Source organism: Gopherus flavomarginatus, chromosome 10 (genome assembly GCF_025201925.1).
Source record: "Gopherus flavomarginatus isolate rGopFla2 chromosome 10, rGopFla2.mat.asm, whole genome shotgun sequence".
Classification (NCBI taxonomy): Eukaryota; Metazoa; Chordata; order Testudines; family Testudinidae; genus Gopherus; species Gopherus flavomarginatus.
The window spans coordinates 79,704,716-79,721,926 of record NC_066626.1 but is presented as its reverse complement, the minus strand read 5'-3'; the positions used below and the strand labels follow the sequence as shown (position 1 = coordinate 79,721,926).

General features: G+C 59.5%; 1 protein-coding gene across 11 annotated transcripts in view; it reads left to right on the top strand.

The window, feature by feature from the left end:
- TNS1 (tensin 1) overlaps window positions 1–17,211 on the top strand; it is a 280,050-nt gene that overhangs the window by 150,436 nt on the left and 112,403 nt on the right. For 10 of the 11 annotated variants that reach the window (XM_050916920.1, XM_050916918.1, XM_050916921.1 and 7 more), the window contains 6 exons: window positions 1,469–1,518; window positions 3,257–3,428; window positions 6,974–7,024; window positions 9,206–9,328; window positions 12,310–12,374; window positions 14,102–14,185. In XM_050916920.1, coding sequence (XP_050772877.1) covers window positions 1,469–1,518; window positions 3,257–3,428; window positions 6,974–7,024; window positions 9,206–9,328; window positions 12,310–12,374; window positions 14,102–14,185 — 545 coding nt within the window. Of the gene's footprint in view, window positions 1–1,468; window positions 1,519–3,206; window positions 3,429–6,973; window positions 7,025–9,205; window positions 9,329–12,309; window positions 12,375–14,101; window positions 14,186–17,211 lie in introns of all 11 variants that reach the window. The other variant, XM_050916929.1, reaches the window with a different exon arrangement.

The following is a 17,211-nucleotide window of genomic DNA, read 5'->3' as shown; positions in this document are numbered from 1 at the left end:
AAACTCATGACATTAATTGATCCATGTGAGTTTCACCTGGAAATATATCAGGAAAAAAAGAGGGGAGGTTTTCAATGCCCCTTCCTCTCATCTGGCCTACAATTGCTACAGGGCACTGAGAGATGGACGTAACCCTTCGGAAGCCGGCTGGATCTTAGGTACAAGGCACCTGCTAATGGCTGCGGGGGCGGGTTGTTGGCCTGCAGGAGGCACTAGCACGAGTAGGTTTCCTATAGCGGTGACCTGGGGAAAGGATGTGCGAGAGCAAGGTCCCATGGCCGGAAAGGCTCAGCGATCTCTGCTCTCCATGTGGCCCACCTCAGCGCTGACCAGCAGACAGGATACAGCTTGGCTAGAGTAGATTTGTTGCCAAGAAGGCCAACAGCATATTGGGCTGCATTAGTAGGAGCGTTGCCGGCAGATCGAGGGACGTGATCATTCCCCTCTATTTGGCACCAGTAAGGCCACAGTAAGGCCACATCTGGAGTAGTGTGTCCAGTTTTGGGCCCCCACTACAGAAAGGATGTGGACAAATTGGAGAGAGTCCAACAGAGGGCAGCAAAAATGATTAGGGGGCTGGGGCACAGGACTTATGAGGAGAGGCTGAGGGAACTGGGGTTATTTAGTCTCCAGAAGAGAAGAGTGAGGGGGGATTTGATAGCTGCTTTCAACTACCTGAAAGGGGGTTCCAAAGAGGATGGATCTAGACTGTTCTCAGTGGTGGCAGATGACAGAACAAGGAACAATGGTCTCAAGTTGCAGTGGGAAAAGTCTAGGTTGGATATTAGGAAACACTATTTCACTAGGAGGGTGGTGAAGCACTGGAATGGGTTCCCTAGAGAGGTGGTGGAATCTCCTTCCTTAGAGGTTTTTAAGGTCAGGCTTGACAAAGCCCTGGCTGGGATAATTTAGTTGGGGATTGGTCCTGCTTTGAGCAGGGGATGGGACTAGTTACCTCCTGAGGTCCCTTCCAACCCTGATATTCTGTGATTCTATGATTTGCAGAAGGAGCAAGGGACTCACTCCCAGGCTGGCTGTGGGTGCTGTGTGGATAGGGGGTGGGAGGGGGTTGCAGCTGTGCTGAGGAGGGGTAGGAGAGGGATCAGGGGTTTGGGGAGGGGTGGGGTGCTTTATAGGATGGGACGGAAGGTGGAGGAGCAGAGGTGAAGTGTATAGAGTACAGGGAAGGGCTGACAGAGGACAGGTTCTCCCGACCTGGGTAAATTTTGGAGACTTTGAAATGGTTTCCCATCTAAATTGGCCAAAAAGGCAAAACCTCCGAAATGTTCAAGCCCCGACTAGCCCGGCTGCTAGTGATTTGCTGTGGGGGGAGAGGGGAAAGCAGGTGTTAGCTCTGAGATCTGTGTGGTCAGAGACACCGTTCCCTGTGCTGCGATCCCTGCTGTTTGTTTCACTCTCCGATGAACCCCCACGGTGGTAACTTTGCTCTTCTCTCCCTTTTCTTTAGGAATCCACAAAATCCTCCAAAAGTGCCCAGCCACGAGGCAGACCTTCCAGGTACGACCCCTGTGATTGCCCCCCAGCACCATGCCCTGGGCAGAGAGTTCTTCCCCGGCGAGGAGAGTCGCCCTGGCCTCATTCCCTCCCCAGCAGTGCAAGATCAGTGTGGACAGGGCTTGTTACTGTTCGATCAACTCAGTCTCATATTTAAAAACAGAATCTGGAACTCGGCCTCCTCCTGCCAATGTCTGGTGCCATGGTTTGTGACTGTGTCAGTATCATAGAATCCTAGAATATCAGGGTTGGAAGGGACCTCAGGAGGAATCTAGTCCAACCCCCTGCTCAAAGCAGGACCAATCCCCAACTCAATCATCCCAGCCAGGGCTTTGTCAAGCCTGACCTTAAAAACCTCTAAGGATGGAGAATGGAAGCCCGAAGTCTGAGGTTATAACCAGATGCCAGCCCAGCTCCTCCAATTAACCAGAGCTCTCACACGGTGCTAGGGGGCGCTGTGCTGCCTGGGAGGATATCCCAGTAGGGGGCGCTCTCCCCTCCGAATGGTTCCCACGGGACTGAGCTGCAGGAGCAGGACCAGAATCTCCCCCTTTTCCCCACCAGACTAAGCCCAGCCCTCGCCCGCTTCCTTCGAATGCTCCAGGCCGATCACCATCTTGGCGTCTCTCCGCTGTGTACTTCAGCCCCTGTCCTGTAGTGCGTGGCGCTCGTTCAGCTTCCAGGGAAGGCAGTGGGAAGGAGGGATGCTCAGCTCCTGGCAGGGTGGGGCCCGTTTCTGGGGTCCTTGTGGGCTCACCCATACCTCAGGTGCCCCTTTCTTCATCTCCTCTGTCTCCACGGGACGCCTGTGGTCTCCAACCCTCACCCCCGGCTTAGAAACGCTGTGTACCCTTTGGGGGAGCACCTCTGCATCATTGCAGGGCAGAGCATCGCTCCCCAGGCGGGTGTAGGCTGCCTTGGCAACTGTCTCCGTCAGGCTTATCTAGGACCTCACAGCCTGTTTGCTTGGTCCATGGCCAGATGCCAGGAGAGAGAGAGGCCCATTGAGCGTGTTCCCACCAGGCTTCACCTGGACTTCACTGATTATTTTGTGTAACTGAGATAAGCTCCCAGAGATATGGATCTGGTTGCCAAAAGGCAACAATGGGAGAATGTAACGAATGGTGCTTGGAGATGGAGATGGGGATGGTCTGGACGAGGTGGGGCCTGGGTCAGCGCAGGAAGGATCTCTTCACCTATGGGGCCTTGTAGGCCGCTCACCGCTAGCTACCCATCGGTGTCGGGCTGGGTGGTTGGGAGGGTTAGCTCTGGATGCGGTTTCCAGGAGCCGGGCTGGCTCTGCCACTTCCTGCTATGGTCAGTGGCCATTTGGACAGCTGCAGTCAGAGCCACCAGCTGCACCAAGAGCACGTGGCTGGGTGCAGAGGCTGGCATGGCACTTGGTCCCATCTCTGTGCCAGTGTAGCTGGTGTCCAGAGTAGGGGATGGGCACCCCCACAGCTAAACTCCATTGCTAGAGCTGCCATGGGAGTCCCGACTTGTCCTCCCTCGCTCCAGCCACTCGACCTCCCCGTGTCCGTACCTTGCCCAGCCCATCTGTGGATCAGGGATGACGATAATTAGCGCACGGGTCTTAATGACCTATCCAGTTTGCAGTCGGCGGGTGAAGGAGGGTGCTGCGGGAACGCCACCTCGTTTGGGTTCCAGATCTCTAGACCTTCGCCCCGCAGGCCCGTAGCGCCCTGCTGGGCCCTGAGCTGGCTGCTTCTTGTTGGCCCAGGAGCGTGAGCGTGGCCCAGACCATGGAGGACACCTGCGCGCTGGACCTGGTGTACATCACCGAGCGGATCATCGCCGTCTCCTACCCCAGCTCGGCCGAGGAGCAGAACTTCCGCAGCAACCTCAAGGAGGTGGCCCAGATGCTCAAGTCCAAGCATGGAGATAACTACCTGGTAAGAGACACCGCCCCGCTCCCCACCGGCGGGTGGCTGGCTGGAGGGCCTGGGGAGGGTGTGGAACTGACTGTGGGAGAGGAAGCTGTAGGGGCTGGGATCCTGAATTCCCGGGGTTGCCAAGCCATCCACCTCCCTGCAGCGTGGGGAAGGTCCTGGCACCATGTTCCAGCGTCAGACGGGGACTCCGGAATCTCAGGAGGGTGTGAAATGGATGCCCAGATTCCGAGATCGATACATTCGTGGTCATGAGGCCATTCTGCATCAGACCAACGGTCCATCTAGCCAGGATCCTGTCTCTGACAGTAGCCAGTGCCAGGTGCTTCAGAGGGAGGGAACAGAAGAGGGCAATTAGCGAGTGACCCATCCCCTGTCATCCAGTCCCAGTGTCTGATAGTCAGAGGTTTAGGGACACCCAGACCATGAGGTTGTGTCCCTGATCATCTTGGCTAATAGCCATTGATGGACCCATCCTCCGTGAGCTTACTTCATTCTTTTTTGAACCCAGTTATGTTTTTGGCCTTCACAACATCCCCTGGCAAGGAGTTCCACAGGTTGTCTGTGCATTGTGTGAAGAAATACGTCCTTATGATTGTTTTAAACCTGCTGCCTATTAATTTCATCAGGTGATCCCTGGTTCTTGTGTTATGCGAAGGGGTAAATGACACTTCCCTATTCGTTTTCTCCACACCAGTCATGATTGTATAGACCGCTACCATATCCCCTCTAAGTTGTCTCTTTTCTAAGATGGACAGGCCTAGTCTTTTTAATTTCTCCTCATACGGAAGCTGTTCCATCCCCCTAATAATTTTTGTTGCCCTTCCGAATCCTACCTTTTCCAATTTGAATGTATCTTTTTTTAGATGGGGCAACCAGAACTGCATGCAGCACTCAAGGTGTGGGTATACCACGGATTTAGATAGTGACATTCTGATATTTTCTATCTTACTATCTATCCCTTTCCTAATGGTTCCTAACATTGTTCACTGTTTTGATGGCCGTTGCACATTGAGTGGATGTTTTCAGAGAACTATTCACAATGACTCCAAAGCCTCTTTCTTGAGTGGTAACAGCTAATCTAGACCCCATCATTTTGTATGAATAGTTGGGATTATGTTTTCCAATGTGCATTCCTTTGCATTTATCAACGCTGAATTTCATCTGCCATTTTGTTCCCCAGTCACCCAGTTTCATGAAAACTGTTTGTAACTCTTCACAATCTGCTTTGGACTTACTGTCCTGAGTAATTTCGTATCATCTGCCAACTTTGCCACCTCACTCTTGGCCCCCTTTTCCAGATCATTTATGAGTATGTGGAGCAGCACAGGTCCCAGTACAATCCTTGGGGGACCCCACTGTTTGCCTCTTTCCATTGTGAAAACGGAGCGTTCTGATCATCCAGTCCAGGGGGTCTCTGCCTTCTCTCATAGAGGGATCCTGCTCCTGTCCAGCTGGGACATGTCTCCCATTTTGGCAGAGGCAAGGGCGGGTTTGTCACATCACCTGTTTGTGAGCCCACTCTGGGGCTCTGACCCCAGGCTCTAGTCTGAGCTCTGGTTGATGCCCCAGATCTAATCCGATCTCCTGGGTCACGCTGGCTGTGGCATGCACCCAGCCATCCAGCTGTGTGGTCATTCTTGCAGCAGTCACTCAGGGTCGTGCATTGCCTGTGACAGACCTGTCCACCTCTGCCTGCTCAACAGAGAGACCCTGGAGCTGGGCAGCGGTCTCCACCTCCTCTCTGACCCAGGAGCAGAGATTCCCCTGGAGCTCCGTGCACCCGGTCACATCACCGGCTGCGTGACGCCCTGGGCCAGGCAGCCATAACGCTCGCAGCCACTTTGCTGAGCTCCAGGGGGGCGCTGGCGATGGCTCTGCGGTGTGCAGGTGCTGCTCCCTACTGCAGGTCAGGCCCAGCCCTGGGGTCCCCACCTGGCGCACAGGCAGAACGAGGGGGCTGTATCTGCTCTGCAGGCTGGAGGGGAGAGTTGTGTTCGTGATTTTGCAGTGATATGGGTGTGGGGTCTTGCTCTCAGCCCAGACACCTGGGGGAGGTACCGTGCTGGGCTGAAGCAGCTCAGCGCTGCTAGTTCAGGGGGGCAGTGTGGGTCTCTTGAGTGTCCCGGGGCACCAACAAAATCCCCACTAGTTGCCCCTTCTCCACTGCATGAAGGCCCAGCTCCCTGCCTTGCCTTCTGGCCCTGCATTATCTCACCCTGCTCTGAACCGAAGAGCTGCAAGATCTTGCTGCTGTGACTCCATCCTTCCTTAGACCCTGCCGAATGTCCAGGGCCGGGTCTGTGTGGTGTGGCTGCGGGGGGGGGCGGGGGGTGTCGCTGGGGCTGGGGCTGTGCGGTGTGGCTGCAGGGGAGGGGCGGGGGGTGTCGCTGGGGCTGCGGCTGGGGCTGGGGCTGTGCGGTGTGGCTGCAGGGGGGGGCGGGGGCTGTCGCTGGGGCTGGGGCTGTGTGGTGTGGCTGCAGGGGAGGGGCGGGGGGTGTCGCTGGGGCTGGGGCTGGGGCTGGGGCTGTGCGGTGTGGCTGCAGGGGGGGGGGCGGGGGGTGTCGCTGGGGCTGGGGCTGTGCGGTGTGGCTGGGAGGCGCTGTCACTGGGAGTGGGAGTGGGACCAGGTCTGTGCCGTGTGACCGGAGGGGGGGCTGTTGCTGGGTCTGGGTCTGGGTCTGTGTGGTGTGGCCGGGGGGCACCGTCGCTGGAGCTGCAGCTGTGTCTGTCGGTGTGGCCGGGGGGGGCAGAGGCTGGGGTCAGGTCTGTGAGGTGTGGCCGGGGGGTGCTGGGGCCGGGGCCGGGCTGTGCGGTGTGCCTGGAGGGTGCTGGGGCTGGGGCTAAGGCCGGGTCTGTGTGGTGTGGCCGGGGGGCGTTGGGGCTGGGGCCGGGGCCGGGTCTGGGTCTGTGTGATGTGGCTGGGGGGTGCTGGGCTGAGGCTGGGTCTGTGCAGTGTGGGTTGGGGGTGCTACACTCTGTTGCTGGGGCCGGGGCCGGGTCTGTGTGGTGTAGCCGGGGGGCGCTGGGGCTGGGGCCGGGTCTGTGCAGTGTGGGTTGGGGGTGCTACACTCTGTTGCTGGGGCTGGGGCTGGGTCTGTGTGGTGTGGCTGGGGGGCACTGGGCTGAGGCCGGGTCTGTGCAGTGTGGGTTGGGGGTGCTACACTCTGTTCCTGGGGCTGGGGCTGGGTCTGTGTGGTGTAGCTGGGGGGTGCTGGCGCTGGGGCTGGGGCCGGGTCTGTGCAGTGTGGGTCGGGGGTGCTACACTCTGTTCCTGGGGCTGGGGCCGGGTCTGTGCAGTGTGGGTTGGGGGTGCTACACTCTGTCGCTGGGGCTGGGACCGGGTCTGTGTGGTGTAGCCGGGGGGCGCTGGGGCTGGGGCCGGGTCTGTGCAGTGTGGGTTGGGGGTGCTACACTCTGTTCCTGGGGCTGGGGCCGGGTCTGTGCAGTGTGGGTCGGGGGTGCTACACTCTGTCGCTGGGGCTGAGGCCGGGGTGTCCTTGCTCCACTGTTGCTCGTCTTCTGACCCTTTTCTCTCCTCTCCGAAGCTTTTCAATCTGTCCGAGCGCAGACACGACATCAGCAAGCTGCACTCCAGGGTAAGTGCGCCCGGCCATGGGGGGTGCTCTGGGCGCCATTGAGGGCTGGGGGAGGGGAGGTTTCTGCCCCAGGAGGAGCTGGAATCGGGCAGGGGGGCTGGAGGGGAAGGATCCTGGGTGTTTCGCTCTCTCCTGCAGTGGTGCACAGAACTCTGCGGGGGTTGGCTGTGCTGCCTGGCACTTTGTTTTGCCCCCCGGGGGCACAGGTCACGAGGCAGGAGTGTTCCTACCCATAAGCAATGAGTTTGGCAGGTCCCTGTCCAGCGCCCAATGGCCCACGTCACCAGAGCCCCGTCCCGGACAGCCCCAGAGGAGAGGCCAAGGGTCATGGAAATGGAGCACCCCTCTGGGCCCCACAGGGGGTCCCCCAAGGCAGGGGAGGCCCTGGGCCGGTGGGGCGGTGAGGCCTGCCCCTCTTTGGTGCCCAGAGAGCTCTCTTCCCCCTCCCGCAGCCCCAGAACCGAAGGGGGGGCCTGGCTAAATGAAAATCTCTGCAGTGACGAGCCCCAGGTCACTGGCGCCCCCACGGGTGTGACGGGGACTACAGAAGTGCCAGGGAATCCCGACGCTGGTCAGACTTGCTGGCAAGGAACGGCCTCTCCTGGCAGCCCCACCGAGCCCGTGCGAGCCGGGCTCCTCTCAGCCTGCAGCGTCGCGGGTGCAGTTCTCCGTGGTGTCTCGGCTCTGGGGAGCCATCTTATGACTCCCAGCCAAGCCCAGGGGCTGCCAGCTGCAATGGGCCCGGCCCTGATCCCAGCGAGTCTTTGGAAGCTGGTGGAACGACTGTGGCTGGGATGAGAGTGGGGCCTGGACTCCAGAGCCCCAGGGTGCGTCGGGGGCTGCTAGTGGGGAAAGGGGACTCCCAGGAGGACCCGCCAGCTGCGAGAGCATCCGTGTTGGGACGGGGCTGCTGCCAGCCCCTTGGATCCCCCACTGGCTGAGTGTTCCTGAGTCTTGTGGATGTGTTTTCTTTGTCCGCGAATCCCATCCTGCTCCTGCTGTCTCTGGCAGCCGCACGGGCTGTGCAGGGACTGGGAGCCAGGCACACGCCGGGATCTTCCCGCCTGCCCCCCAGCGCCGGTCCCGGAGAGACGGCTAGGACGCTGCAAGCCCCATCGGTGTGCCAGGCGCTGGCGGGAGCAGTCAACAGCAGGTCGATAGGGCCAGGGCAGCAGGAACGGATGGGCCTGGGGGTTGTCTCCGGGGAGCAGAGAAACCAGCCCAGGCCAGGAGTCGCCTGGGTCTCTGCAGCTGGGTAGCACCAAGGAGGAGGGGAAAGTCGGGTGGGCTGGGGCTCGTGGGTGGGCTCCGGCCCCTTCACCTCCTGCCTTAGTGGGCCAGATCCAGAGGCTGCTGTCGGCAGCAGGTTGCTGGATTGCTGCCTCAGATTGGCTCCCTTTGTGGTCAGTCTGAGCGGGCAGCCCAAGGCCTGGACCATGCTCCCTTATCAACGAGCCTACCCGCTGGGCAGAACGGGAGGCAGAGCCCCCCAGTCCTGCCCTTGGGAGATACCCTGCCCCCGCCTTACGGGAGCTGCCCCCTGCACTACCAATCAGTCAGGGTGGCACACGGCCCCTCCCATGGTGCCATGCCTGTGCAAAGCAGGGATGCAGGCCAGGCTGGCGCTGGGCGCAATTAACCCCTTCCCATCCAGGTACCACGCAGCCCACCCCTCCTCCCCCTAGGTCCTGGTTCAGCACTTCCCAGGGCTGGCTTCATGCCCTCCCTCCGTCGCCGTCCCACGTGTGCCCTTCCCCTCAGGCTGGGGGGGCGGTAAGGCCAGCCAGTGCAGCCGTGGGGGGGGGGCTTTGCCATGGGGCTTGATGGCACCACACCAGAGCTGCTTTGGCCCCACAGTTTAGCCCAGGGCCCCGGGCAGCTGGCATGGTGCCCTCCCCTTCCTGCTGGGTACCAGGTGTGGTGGAGATACCTCAAGGCAAAGACCTGTTCTGCCCCTGGAAGGGAGTCTCCTGCATCTCCCAAGCAGCAGCTGCCTGAATGGGTCTGCACACTCTGGGTCCCGCCCGGACAGGTTACCCGGCGGGCGGCAGCACCCGTGAGGCCAGGCTGCCATGAGGAGCCCTGGGCATCTACGGCAACTGGTAACCAAAAGCCCCAGAGGGGAGCCTTCATCTCCTCCAGCCTCCTCCTCCTCCTCCCCCCTGTCTCTGCCCATCCCAGGTGCTGGATTTCGGGTGGCCCGACCTGCATACGCCTGCCCTGGAGAAGATCTGCAGCATCTGCAAGGCCATGGACACGTGGCTGAGCGCCGAGCCCCACAACGTGGTCGTGCTCCACAACAAGGTGAGCGAGAGCGCCCCCCAGGGGTTCAGGGCCTGTTCGCCAATGGCCTGGGCTGAGCGGCCCCGCTCCTGGTGGGGGGAGAGAAGCCGGGGGATGGTGTCTCGGGGGGCAGGGCACAGGGACACATGGGAGAGCAACTGGGAGGGGGAGCAGGGCCCGGGGGAGATGGGGAGCACCTGGAACACTTCCCGGGAGGGCTGAACTAGGGAGAAGGGGAGAGATGGGGCGCAGAGGCAGGGGCAGGTCCGTGGCCCGTTAACATCACGGACTCAAAGGAAAGAGCTCCACCGCCAGCCCTGTGCCCCCCTGGGAAGCCCCCCCAGCCTTCAGCGCCAGCAGAGACTGAGTCGGGATCGCACGTGTCACCCCCGTCGGCATTCCAAGCTCAGCTGAATGGAGCCTGGCCCTCCCGGCAGGATCAGATTTGTGCTCAGCGTCTGTCTGAGTCACTGCCCGGTGCAACGCGCTTGAAACTCCTGGGTTCGCTAGGTCCTTGGGGTCAGACTCTGCCATGGTCTGTGTCAGATCCTACCCCACCCCCTTGTGTGTGCGCTGGTTGCCTTTGACCCACCCTAGAGGTAGCTGCAGTTCAGTGGTGCTGTATGTCTAGAGCTGGCAAGGTGCTTTGGGAGGAAAGAGGTACAGACGAGATGCTACAGAAAGAGAAATATAACCCACAACTTTTCACCCTCCGCTGAAATGCAACCACCTCTGGGGTGGGACGTGGCAGCTGTTTAACAGCACCCAGGGACAGTGGATAGGCCCAGCAAGTGAAGAAGGATCGTGTGTGGGCATGGCTTCTCATGGGCCCTGGAGCAGATTTAACAGGTCCTGCAAATCAGGAGGACGAACAGGTCCTTTTGCCACCAGTCAAAGGAGAATCCATCCCTAGTGGGCGATGTAAACGCACAGACGTGGGCTCGTTTCACATTCCAGCCACCCCAAGGGAGTTGACCCTGTCGGAGAAAAACTCAGTTCTCGCTTTTTGTTTGGGTGCAGCAAAATTAAATACTTTATTTTAACTTTAGCAATTGCAATAGAGGGAGGGAGTGCCCTAGGACACTGGGTCACCCCAGTCCTGGACAGGTCTCTCAACAGGTAAACAATTACAGCAAGCATTTATACCTTTGTTACAGACAATAACAAGCAATAATACAGACAATAATGAGCAACGGCTGCATTTTGTTTATACATAGGCTATTTAATATTTTATTTTTTTTACTTCTGGGTGCCAGTTTATGTATTTGATTATTAGTGCAAGGTTGTGATAACTTTTTACACAGTTTTTTTCTACTTGCCTCACACTATTCTCACTTCTACAAGTGTCACGTCATTAGGGTTACTGTTAGCCTGACTTTTGCTAACAGACTGACATGCATTAAGATCCCCTACAAATCCTTGTCAATTCTTTCCCTACTTCCACACCCCCCCCTTTTGTACTTTTAGTACAACAGATATTTTTAAATTTTTATTTGCATTAAGCTATGGATTTTTGATTTTATATTAGACGTTTTAATTTTAGGGATTTTTATTGGATGTAATGACAATGCATAATTAGCATGGACATGAAAGGTATTACTATTATTATGTTTTTTACAACAACAATAACATAATTTTAACTAACTAACAACAATGCAAGTAATAGTATTTTTATAGCAATAATATGATGAGGTTGTACAGTTTTGATTACAAAGCATAATATATTATACTTAGTACATAAAATAGATATTTTATAAGCTGTATGAAAGGCATTTTTTTTAGCTTGATATATATTTTGAAGCAAATTCACGTGCTTCAAAATCCCCTACAAATCCTTGTCAATTCTTTCCCTACTTCCACAACCCAAACCAGCCCCTTCTAGCCCAGGATCTTTGCTCTCCATCTCTGGAGCCTCCAAAGGGTCACATTTTTCCTTGTGTCCAGCCCCGCCCCCGGCAAAGACCCTCGCTCTGACCTGCCTTGCAGCCAGGACAGATTTAGCGACCCTGGAGCATCGGCTTGGCCGACAGGAACAGCATCTCCTCTAGTGCTGAAGGCCCGATGCAGTGGGCCTGACCCTGCAGTCTCGCGTGTCCGGGCCAGCTGAGGGCCTAGATAAAGCCACCACAGTCACAGGCAGAACATAAGCGACTCATGCTGGAGAGGGCTCCCGAGATCCTCCCCTCTAAGAGCAAACGTGCACCACAGGCTGCAGCCTCTGAAGGGCGACATGGTCACCGGCGGCCGAGAGTGGCCCCTTGCACAGTTTAGCCACTTGTGAGGTTAACTTGACCACACACACGTTAGTGGGTCCCAGAGACAACCCGTGCCTCCTGGTAGTGGGGGAGAGGGGGGGAGGCACAACCCCGGAATAGTTCGAGTCACGCCCCCCCGCCCGGCAGCGCCCCCCTGCCCGGAAAGCAGCCACCCTCCCAGCTGTTCCTCCTGCCTCAGGCGCAGCCCATGTGACTGAGCAATCGGGGGGCATGCCTGGCCCCCCACTCTTCACCTCTGGTCTAGAAGCTACGGGAGTGGGGGAACATGCAGGCAGTCAGGCATGACAACCCCCTCCGTGTGCGTGATACAGAATTAAGAATGCAAATCCAGGCACAACAATCCCACCCCTGTAAAAAGTTTCTGCAGGGTGTTATTCATCAGGCTGGCCAAATCCGAGATCCCAGCACCGATGCCTCGGATTCCTCTAGCGCCTCGCTTCCCTGGTGCATCGCTCTGGACACTCCAGGCTGGAAATGTTGTGAACGTTTTGCTGGCTGCTGAAATGCAGCCACCTCTGGGGTGGATCGTGGTGGCTGGTTACCACGCCAGCAATGCAGCACTCCGGGCCACTCTAAAGTCTGTTGAAATCAAGGGGAGTCTTTGCATTCAGTGAGCGTCGAATCAGGCCCTGCGCGAAGGACCCTGCCGCTGGCTGGCAGAATCTGGGATGTCTCTGGATGCCCCCTGGGATGCCCAACCCCCCTCTTTGTTCTGGTCTCTTGCAGGGAAACCGAGGCCGGATGGGAGTCGTGGTGGCCGCCTACATGCACTACAGCAACATTTCAGCCAGGTGAGAGGAGCCTGGCGTGCGGGAAGGGTGGGGCACCTGGAGCAGCACCCCAGACGTCTCCTCCTGACCCTCTCCCCAAAGCCTTAGTGCCCCTGTGGAGATAACCAGCTGGGGACCCGCCTTTCAGAGCCTGATTCAGGAAGACGCCGCTTCTCTTCAGCATCCTCCCCCTTCCCAGCAGTGGTGATGGTGCCTTTGGCCCAGCCCCCGCTTCTGGGCTGGGGTCTGGGCACTGGTGCCCATCCCCTCTTCCTCCTGGGGCGTGGGGGACCATTGGCAGCTTCTCGGCTCCTGGCATCTCCCTGGCCCGGCCCGGGGGGACCGTCCTCCTGAACCAGCCAGCTGAGAGGGCAGCGGATGGGGCAGACGAGGAGGGAGAAGAGGAGACCACCTCCTGGGGGGCAGGATAGGTAGGGGGCTGCAAATGGGATACAGGACCCTTGGCCTCCAGACTAGCACTTCAAACCCAGCCCGGTGAGAGGAGAAGAGGGTCCCAGTCCCCCAGCCGTCCCAGCGCCCTGGTGGCAGCAGGGAAAGGTGGCCAAGGGCTGATGGCCCCTTGGTTGGGGGCAGAATGGGGTGGTCGGGGGATGCTGCAGGACTGCAGCCTGCAGGGTTCCTGGGGCTGGGCATCGTGGCCTGGGCCTAGAGGAGGCTGCAGTGGCCATTCCAGGTCTGTGTCCATCCAACCGGCTCCGGCTTGTGTCCATAAATCCGGGGGCAGTTGGAGCTGCCTCCCCAAGCCGGGGTCTCTGGTGCGTCCCTGTGGAGACAGCAGCCGGGACCCGAGCAGCACGTGTCGGGGGTGAGCTCTGGAGCCAGGGCAGGCAAAGGGTGGGGCTGGTTGGGACAGGGAGAGGCGCTCTGGGCAAACACCCCCCTCTGCCTCCATGACGCTGCCAGGGCACCTCAGCCCTACCCACTGCACCCCCTGCTCATCCAGGCCTGGTGTACCCTCAGTCCCGACCTGCCCTGGGGTCTGCCCCAGCTCTGCGGGGCCTCTCATTCCCGATCCGCAGCCCTCTGCTACTCCAGTCCTGGTTTCTCCTCCCGCACAGCTCTGCCGGTGCCCCTCACTCCCGACCCGCAGCCCCCTGCTATCCCAGCCTTGGGCTCCCCCACAGCTCTGCCGGTGCCCCTCACTCCCGACCCGCAGCCCCCTGCTAGCCCAGCCCTGGGCTCCCCCACAGCTCTGCCAGTGCCCCTCACTCCTGACCTGCAGCCCCTGCTAGCCCAGCCCTGGGCTCCCCACAGCTCTGCCAGTGCCCCTCACTCTCAACCCGCAGCCCCTGCTAGCCCAGCCCTGGGCTCCCCCACAGCTCTGCCAGTGCCCCTCACTCCCGACCCGCAGCCCCCTGCTAGCCCAGCCCTGGGCCCCCCACAGCTCTGCTAACTCAATTCCTACCTGCGGCCCCCTGCTATTCAAGTCCCATCCTTGGTGCCAGCACAGCTCTGCGCATGCCCCCCTGCTGGGACCCAGAGCAGCTTCTGCTACCCCTGGGCTCTCCGTGTAGCCCTGCCAATGCACGTCACCGCTGACCCCCAAACAAGCCCTGAGGGACTCCCACTGGCTCAGATAAAACCCGAAGGGCCTCGAAATGGCCCCAGTGGGCTCTCCGGCGCCTGCTGTTTATATATGTGTCGGGGCCACGCCCTCCCACGCACTCGGCCTCACTGCCGCCCAGAGCCCGCTCCACCCCTCTGACCGTGTGCACCTTCCCCCGCAGTGCGGACCAGGCCCTGGACAGGTTTGCCATGAAGAGGTTCTACGAGGACAAGGTGCTGCCAGTCGGGCAGCCCTCGCAGAAGAGGTGAGTCCTCCGGCTCCTCCCTCTCCAGCGGCCAGTCGGGTGACCCGATTTTATAGGGACAGTCTTGATTTTGGGGTCTTTTTCTTATATAGGCTCCTATTACCCCCCACCCCCTGTTCTGATTTTTCACACTTGCTGTCTGGGCACCTTAGTGGCCAGAGCTGTGAGCACTAGCCCGGGCCCCTCGGCGGTTTGCTTGGGCCTTTGGTGATGGAAATAAAGGTGGCGACTGAGCCGGTGTTTGATCGGGCGTGTGGTGCCCGGACACGGTGTGTGTGGGCTGTGGATTCGGGTGGGAGAAGATGCCCCCTGGTGGCAGGACTCGGTGTGCCTGGTGTGTGGTGCATCAAACTGGGAGGGGGAGAAGCCCTCCAGCAGAGGTAGCTGGGTAAACTCTGGCCCCCCGCTGCAGGTTAGAGGGCTGAGAAGCAGGGCAAAGCAGGGGCAGGCTGCCTGGCCTAGATCCAGAAACTGGGCCCCTTCTGGCTCTGAATCTGCTCTGGACCCCGACCATAGGCAGGGGCTTGGACTCAGGGGCTTGATCGCCCCTGCCTGGCGGGCTGGGTTTGAGGTTCTGGGTTGGCTCTGTCCTTGCTTTAAAGGAAATACCAAGACCCCAAACGAGAGCGAGGAGCTGAGGCAGTGGGTGTGGGGGCTTGTCCTTTGTACCCTGGCTCCTGCACTCAGCCAGGATCTCAGGGTGGGGCCAGGGCCAGCGCTTCCATTAGGCGACCCTAGGCGGTCGCCTAGGACGCCAGGATTCGTGGGGCGGCATTTTGTGTGCTCCCCATGGGGCGCGCGGGAGTTTCCGGTTCCGCCCCCATTGCGCCACTGAAGAAGGACCTTCTACCGACGTGCTGCGGAAAACAGCGGCAGGCAATGGAGCAGCTCAGTGACTGCCGCTGTCGCCTGCAGCATTTCGGCGGAGGGTCCTTCTTTGGCGGCGCAATGGGAGCGGAAACGGAAGTTCCCGCGCGCCCCGTGGGAAGTGCACAAAATGCTGCCCCTCGAATTCTGCCCGGGTGGGGCTTTGCGTTCCCACAGCCACGGTGCCCAGGGGAAACTCTCCTGACACGGGCTTGGGGACGTGCCTCCTGCAGACCAGCCTGGCCTGCCACGCGCCCTCCACGTACCCCTTGCTCTGCCCTAAGCCTGGGCAGATTGATGGTGCGGAGCTGAGTTCGGGATTTGCTCAGCTGAGTCCCCAACCCAGAGGAACCTGGGTGAATGAATGCCCCACCCGCGGCACAGACGCACAGACAGCGGGTGGCTGCAGTGCAATGCGTGAGAAGCCAGCCCAGGACCCCTCCGGGCTGACGGGAATTGAAGGTGCGTCCCAGGGAAGGGGACTTGCCTTGCACTGCAAATCAAGCTTCTTCGCTGAGCTTTGGTGCCCACGGCTCTTAGTGACCTGCCCTAGGCCGGCTCAACGGGCTGCAAACCGGCCTCCACTGAGCAGAGTAAACGCAGGAAAATGCTTCCTTTCTCCAAGCAGGATTTGTGCTGCCGGTCGTTGTCCAGCTCTGGGTTTGGGGCATGTTTGCGTATCAAGTTATCTGCAGGGCATTATCCATATAAAGGCACAGAGGGGCTGAGGCAGCAGTTCGAGTGAACCCCTCACCCCCTTGCGCGGGCCCCGTTTGCACCGGCTCGGGATCGGACCCCATCTACCAAGCGGGAGTTGAGCTCTGTCAGTGGCTGTGGCTGGTCTGGGGTTTCCTGGGCCGCGCCCTGTCAGGTCGGCCCTTGGCATTGTTCCTGCCAACACCCGGCTGGCGCGATCGGGGACTCGGTAAGGGCCATGCGACTTCCACTTCCCGGGCGTGCCACGAGTGCTTCAATAGAGGAGCCGGCTGCCCATCAGATTACACGGGCCCGTTAAAGCCACAGGGCCAGCGCTGCCACCCGCCCTGAGTACCCAGTTGCTTCTGCCTTGAACCAAGCAGGGACCAGCCACTGCCTGATCGTCTCGGATGGGGCCTGGTGCCGGCTGCTGCAGAGGATGGTGCAAGGCACCTGCTAGTGGACAATTATGGAACAACTCATGAGGGAATTGCCCCCCTAAATACCCCTGGGCCATGCTGGCTCAGAAGCCGAGGCCAAGTGGCATTGCCCTCTCCTGTTCTGAAAGGGACCTGGCCCTGGGAGCGATTTCCTGCCAGGGCTGGAATTCAGCCCTGCCTCCGAGGGCTGGTCGATGGCAGGAGGGGAGAGCAGGCGGGGGCAGGGGCTTGCTCACACGCTGGGAGCTAGGAGGCTGGGCCCAGGGGCGAAGTGACAACAGCCTTCCGGGTAGGATGCCCCTGCTTGGCCCAGGTGGTGCAGGTCAGATGAATGGGGCAGTGCTCCCCCCAGGCCTCCCTGCAGGACTCGCGGATATCAAACATGCCTTCCCCTCTGCTCCACTGCGTGGCACCAGAGGCCTCCCGCTGCCCAGGCCGCTGTCCCAGTTCGTTGCTTCAAGGCACTGGAGCTGCTGAACTGCAGCCAGAGGGAGGTTTTCCTGGTGCCGCAGGGAGATCCGTAGAACCAGAGGGAGATTTTGAGCCCGTCTCCTCGCCCACTGCTGCCTCTGCCTCCAGCTTTGCGCCCCTGGGCTTTCCCTTGCTCTCATGCCCTCGCACCCTGGCCTAGAAACCAGAGCAGCCCTTGGGCAGGTGTGAACTTGGATTGGAATCCAGATTGGTCTGGCTGGTGGGAGGAATCCAACCCTAGCTCAACACCTTGGGATGCGCACAGGGCAAGCGCCAGTGCCTGGACGTCCAGAACACCCAGCTGCTCACTGGGGCTGAGGGTTTGGGTGGAGGGCCCACGTCCTCCGAGGGATAAGGTGAAAGCAACAAGAGTTTGGTGCCTACATATCTTTGAGGATCTGGGCTGAGATGGTCCACGGAGGAAGCTTACGTTGCAGTTTGAAAGCTTGTGGGTTTCACAGTTTTCTCGCTCTCTCGATTTCCGCCTGTCCATCCTGGCACTCTTGGCCGAGCAGTTCTTCCCCAGTTTGGGTTACTGTGTCATGTCATGAG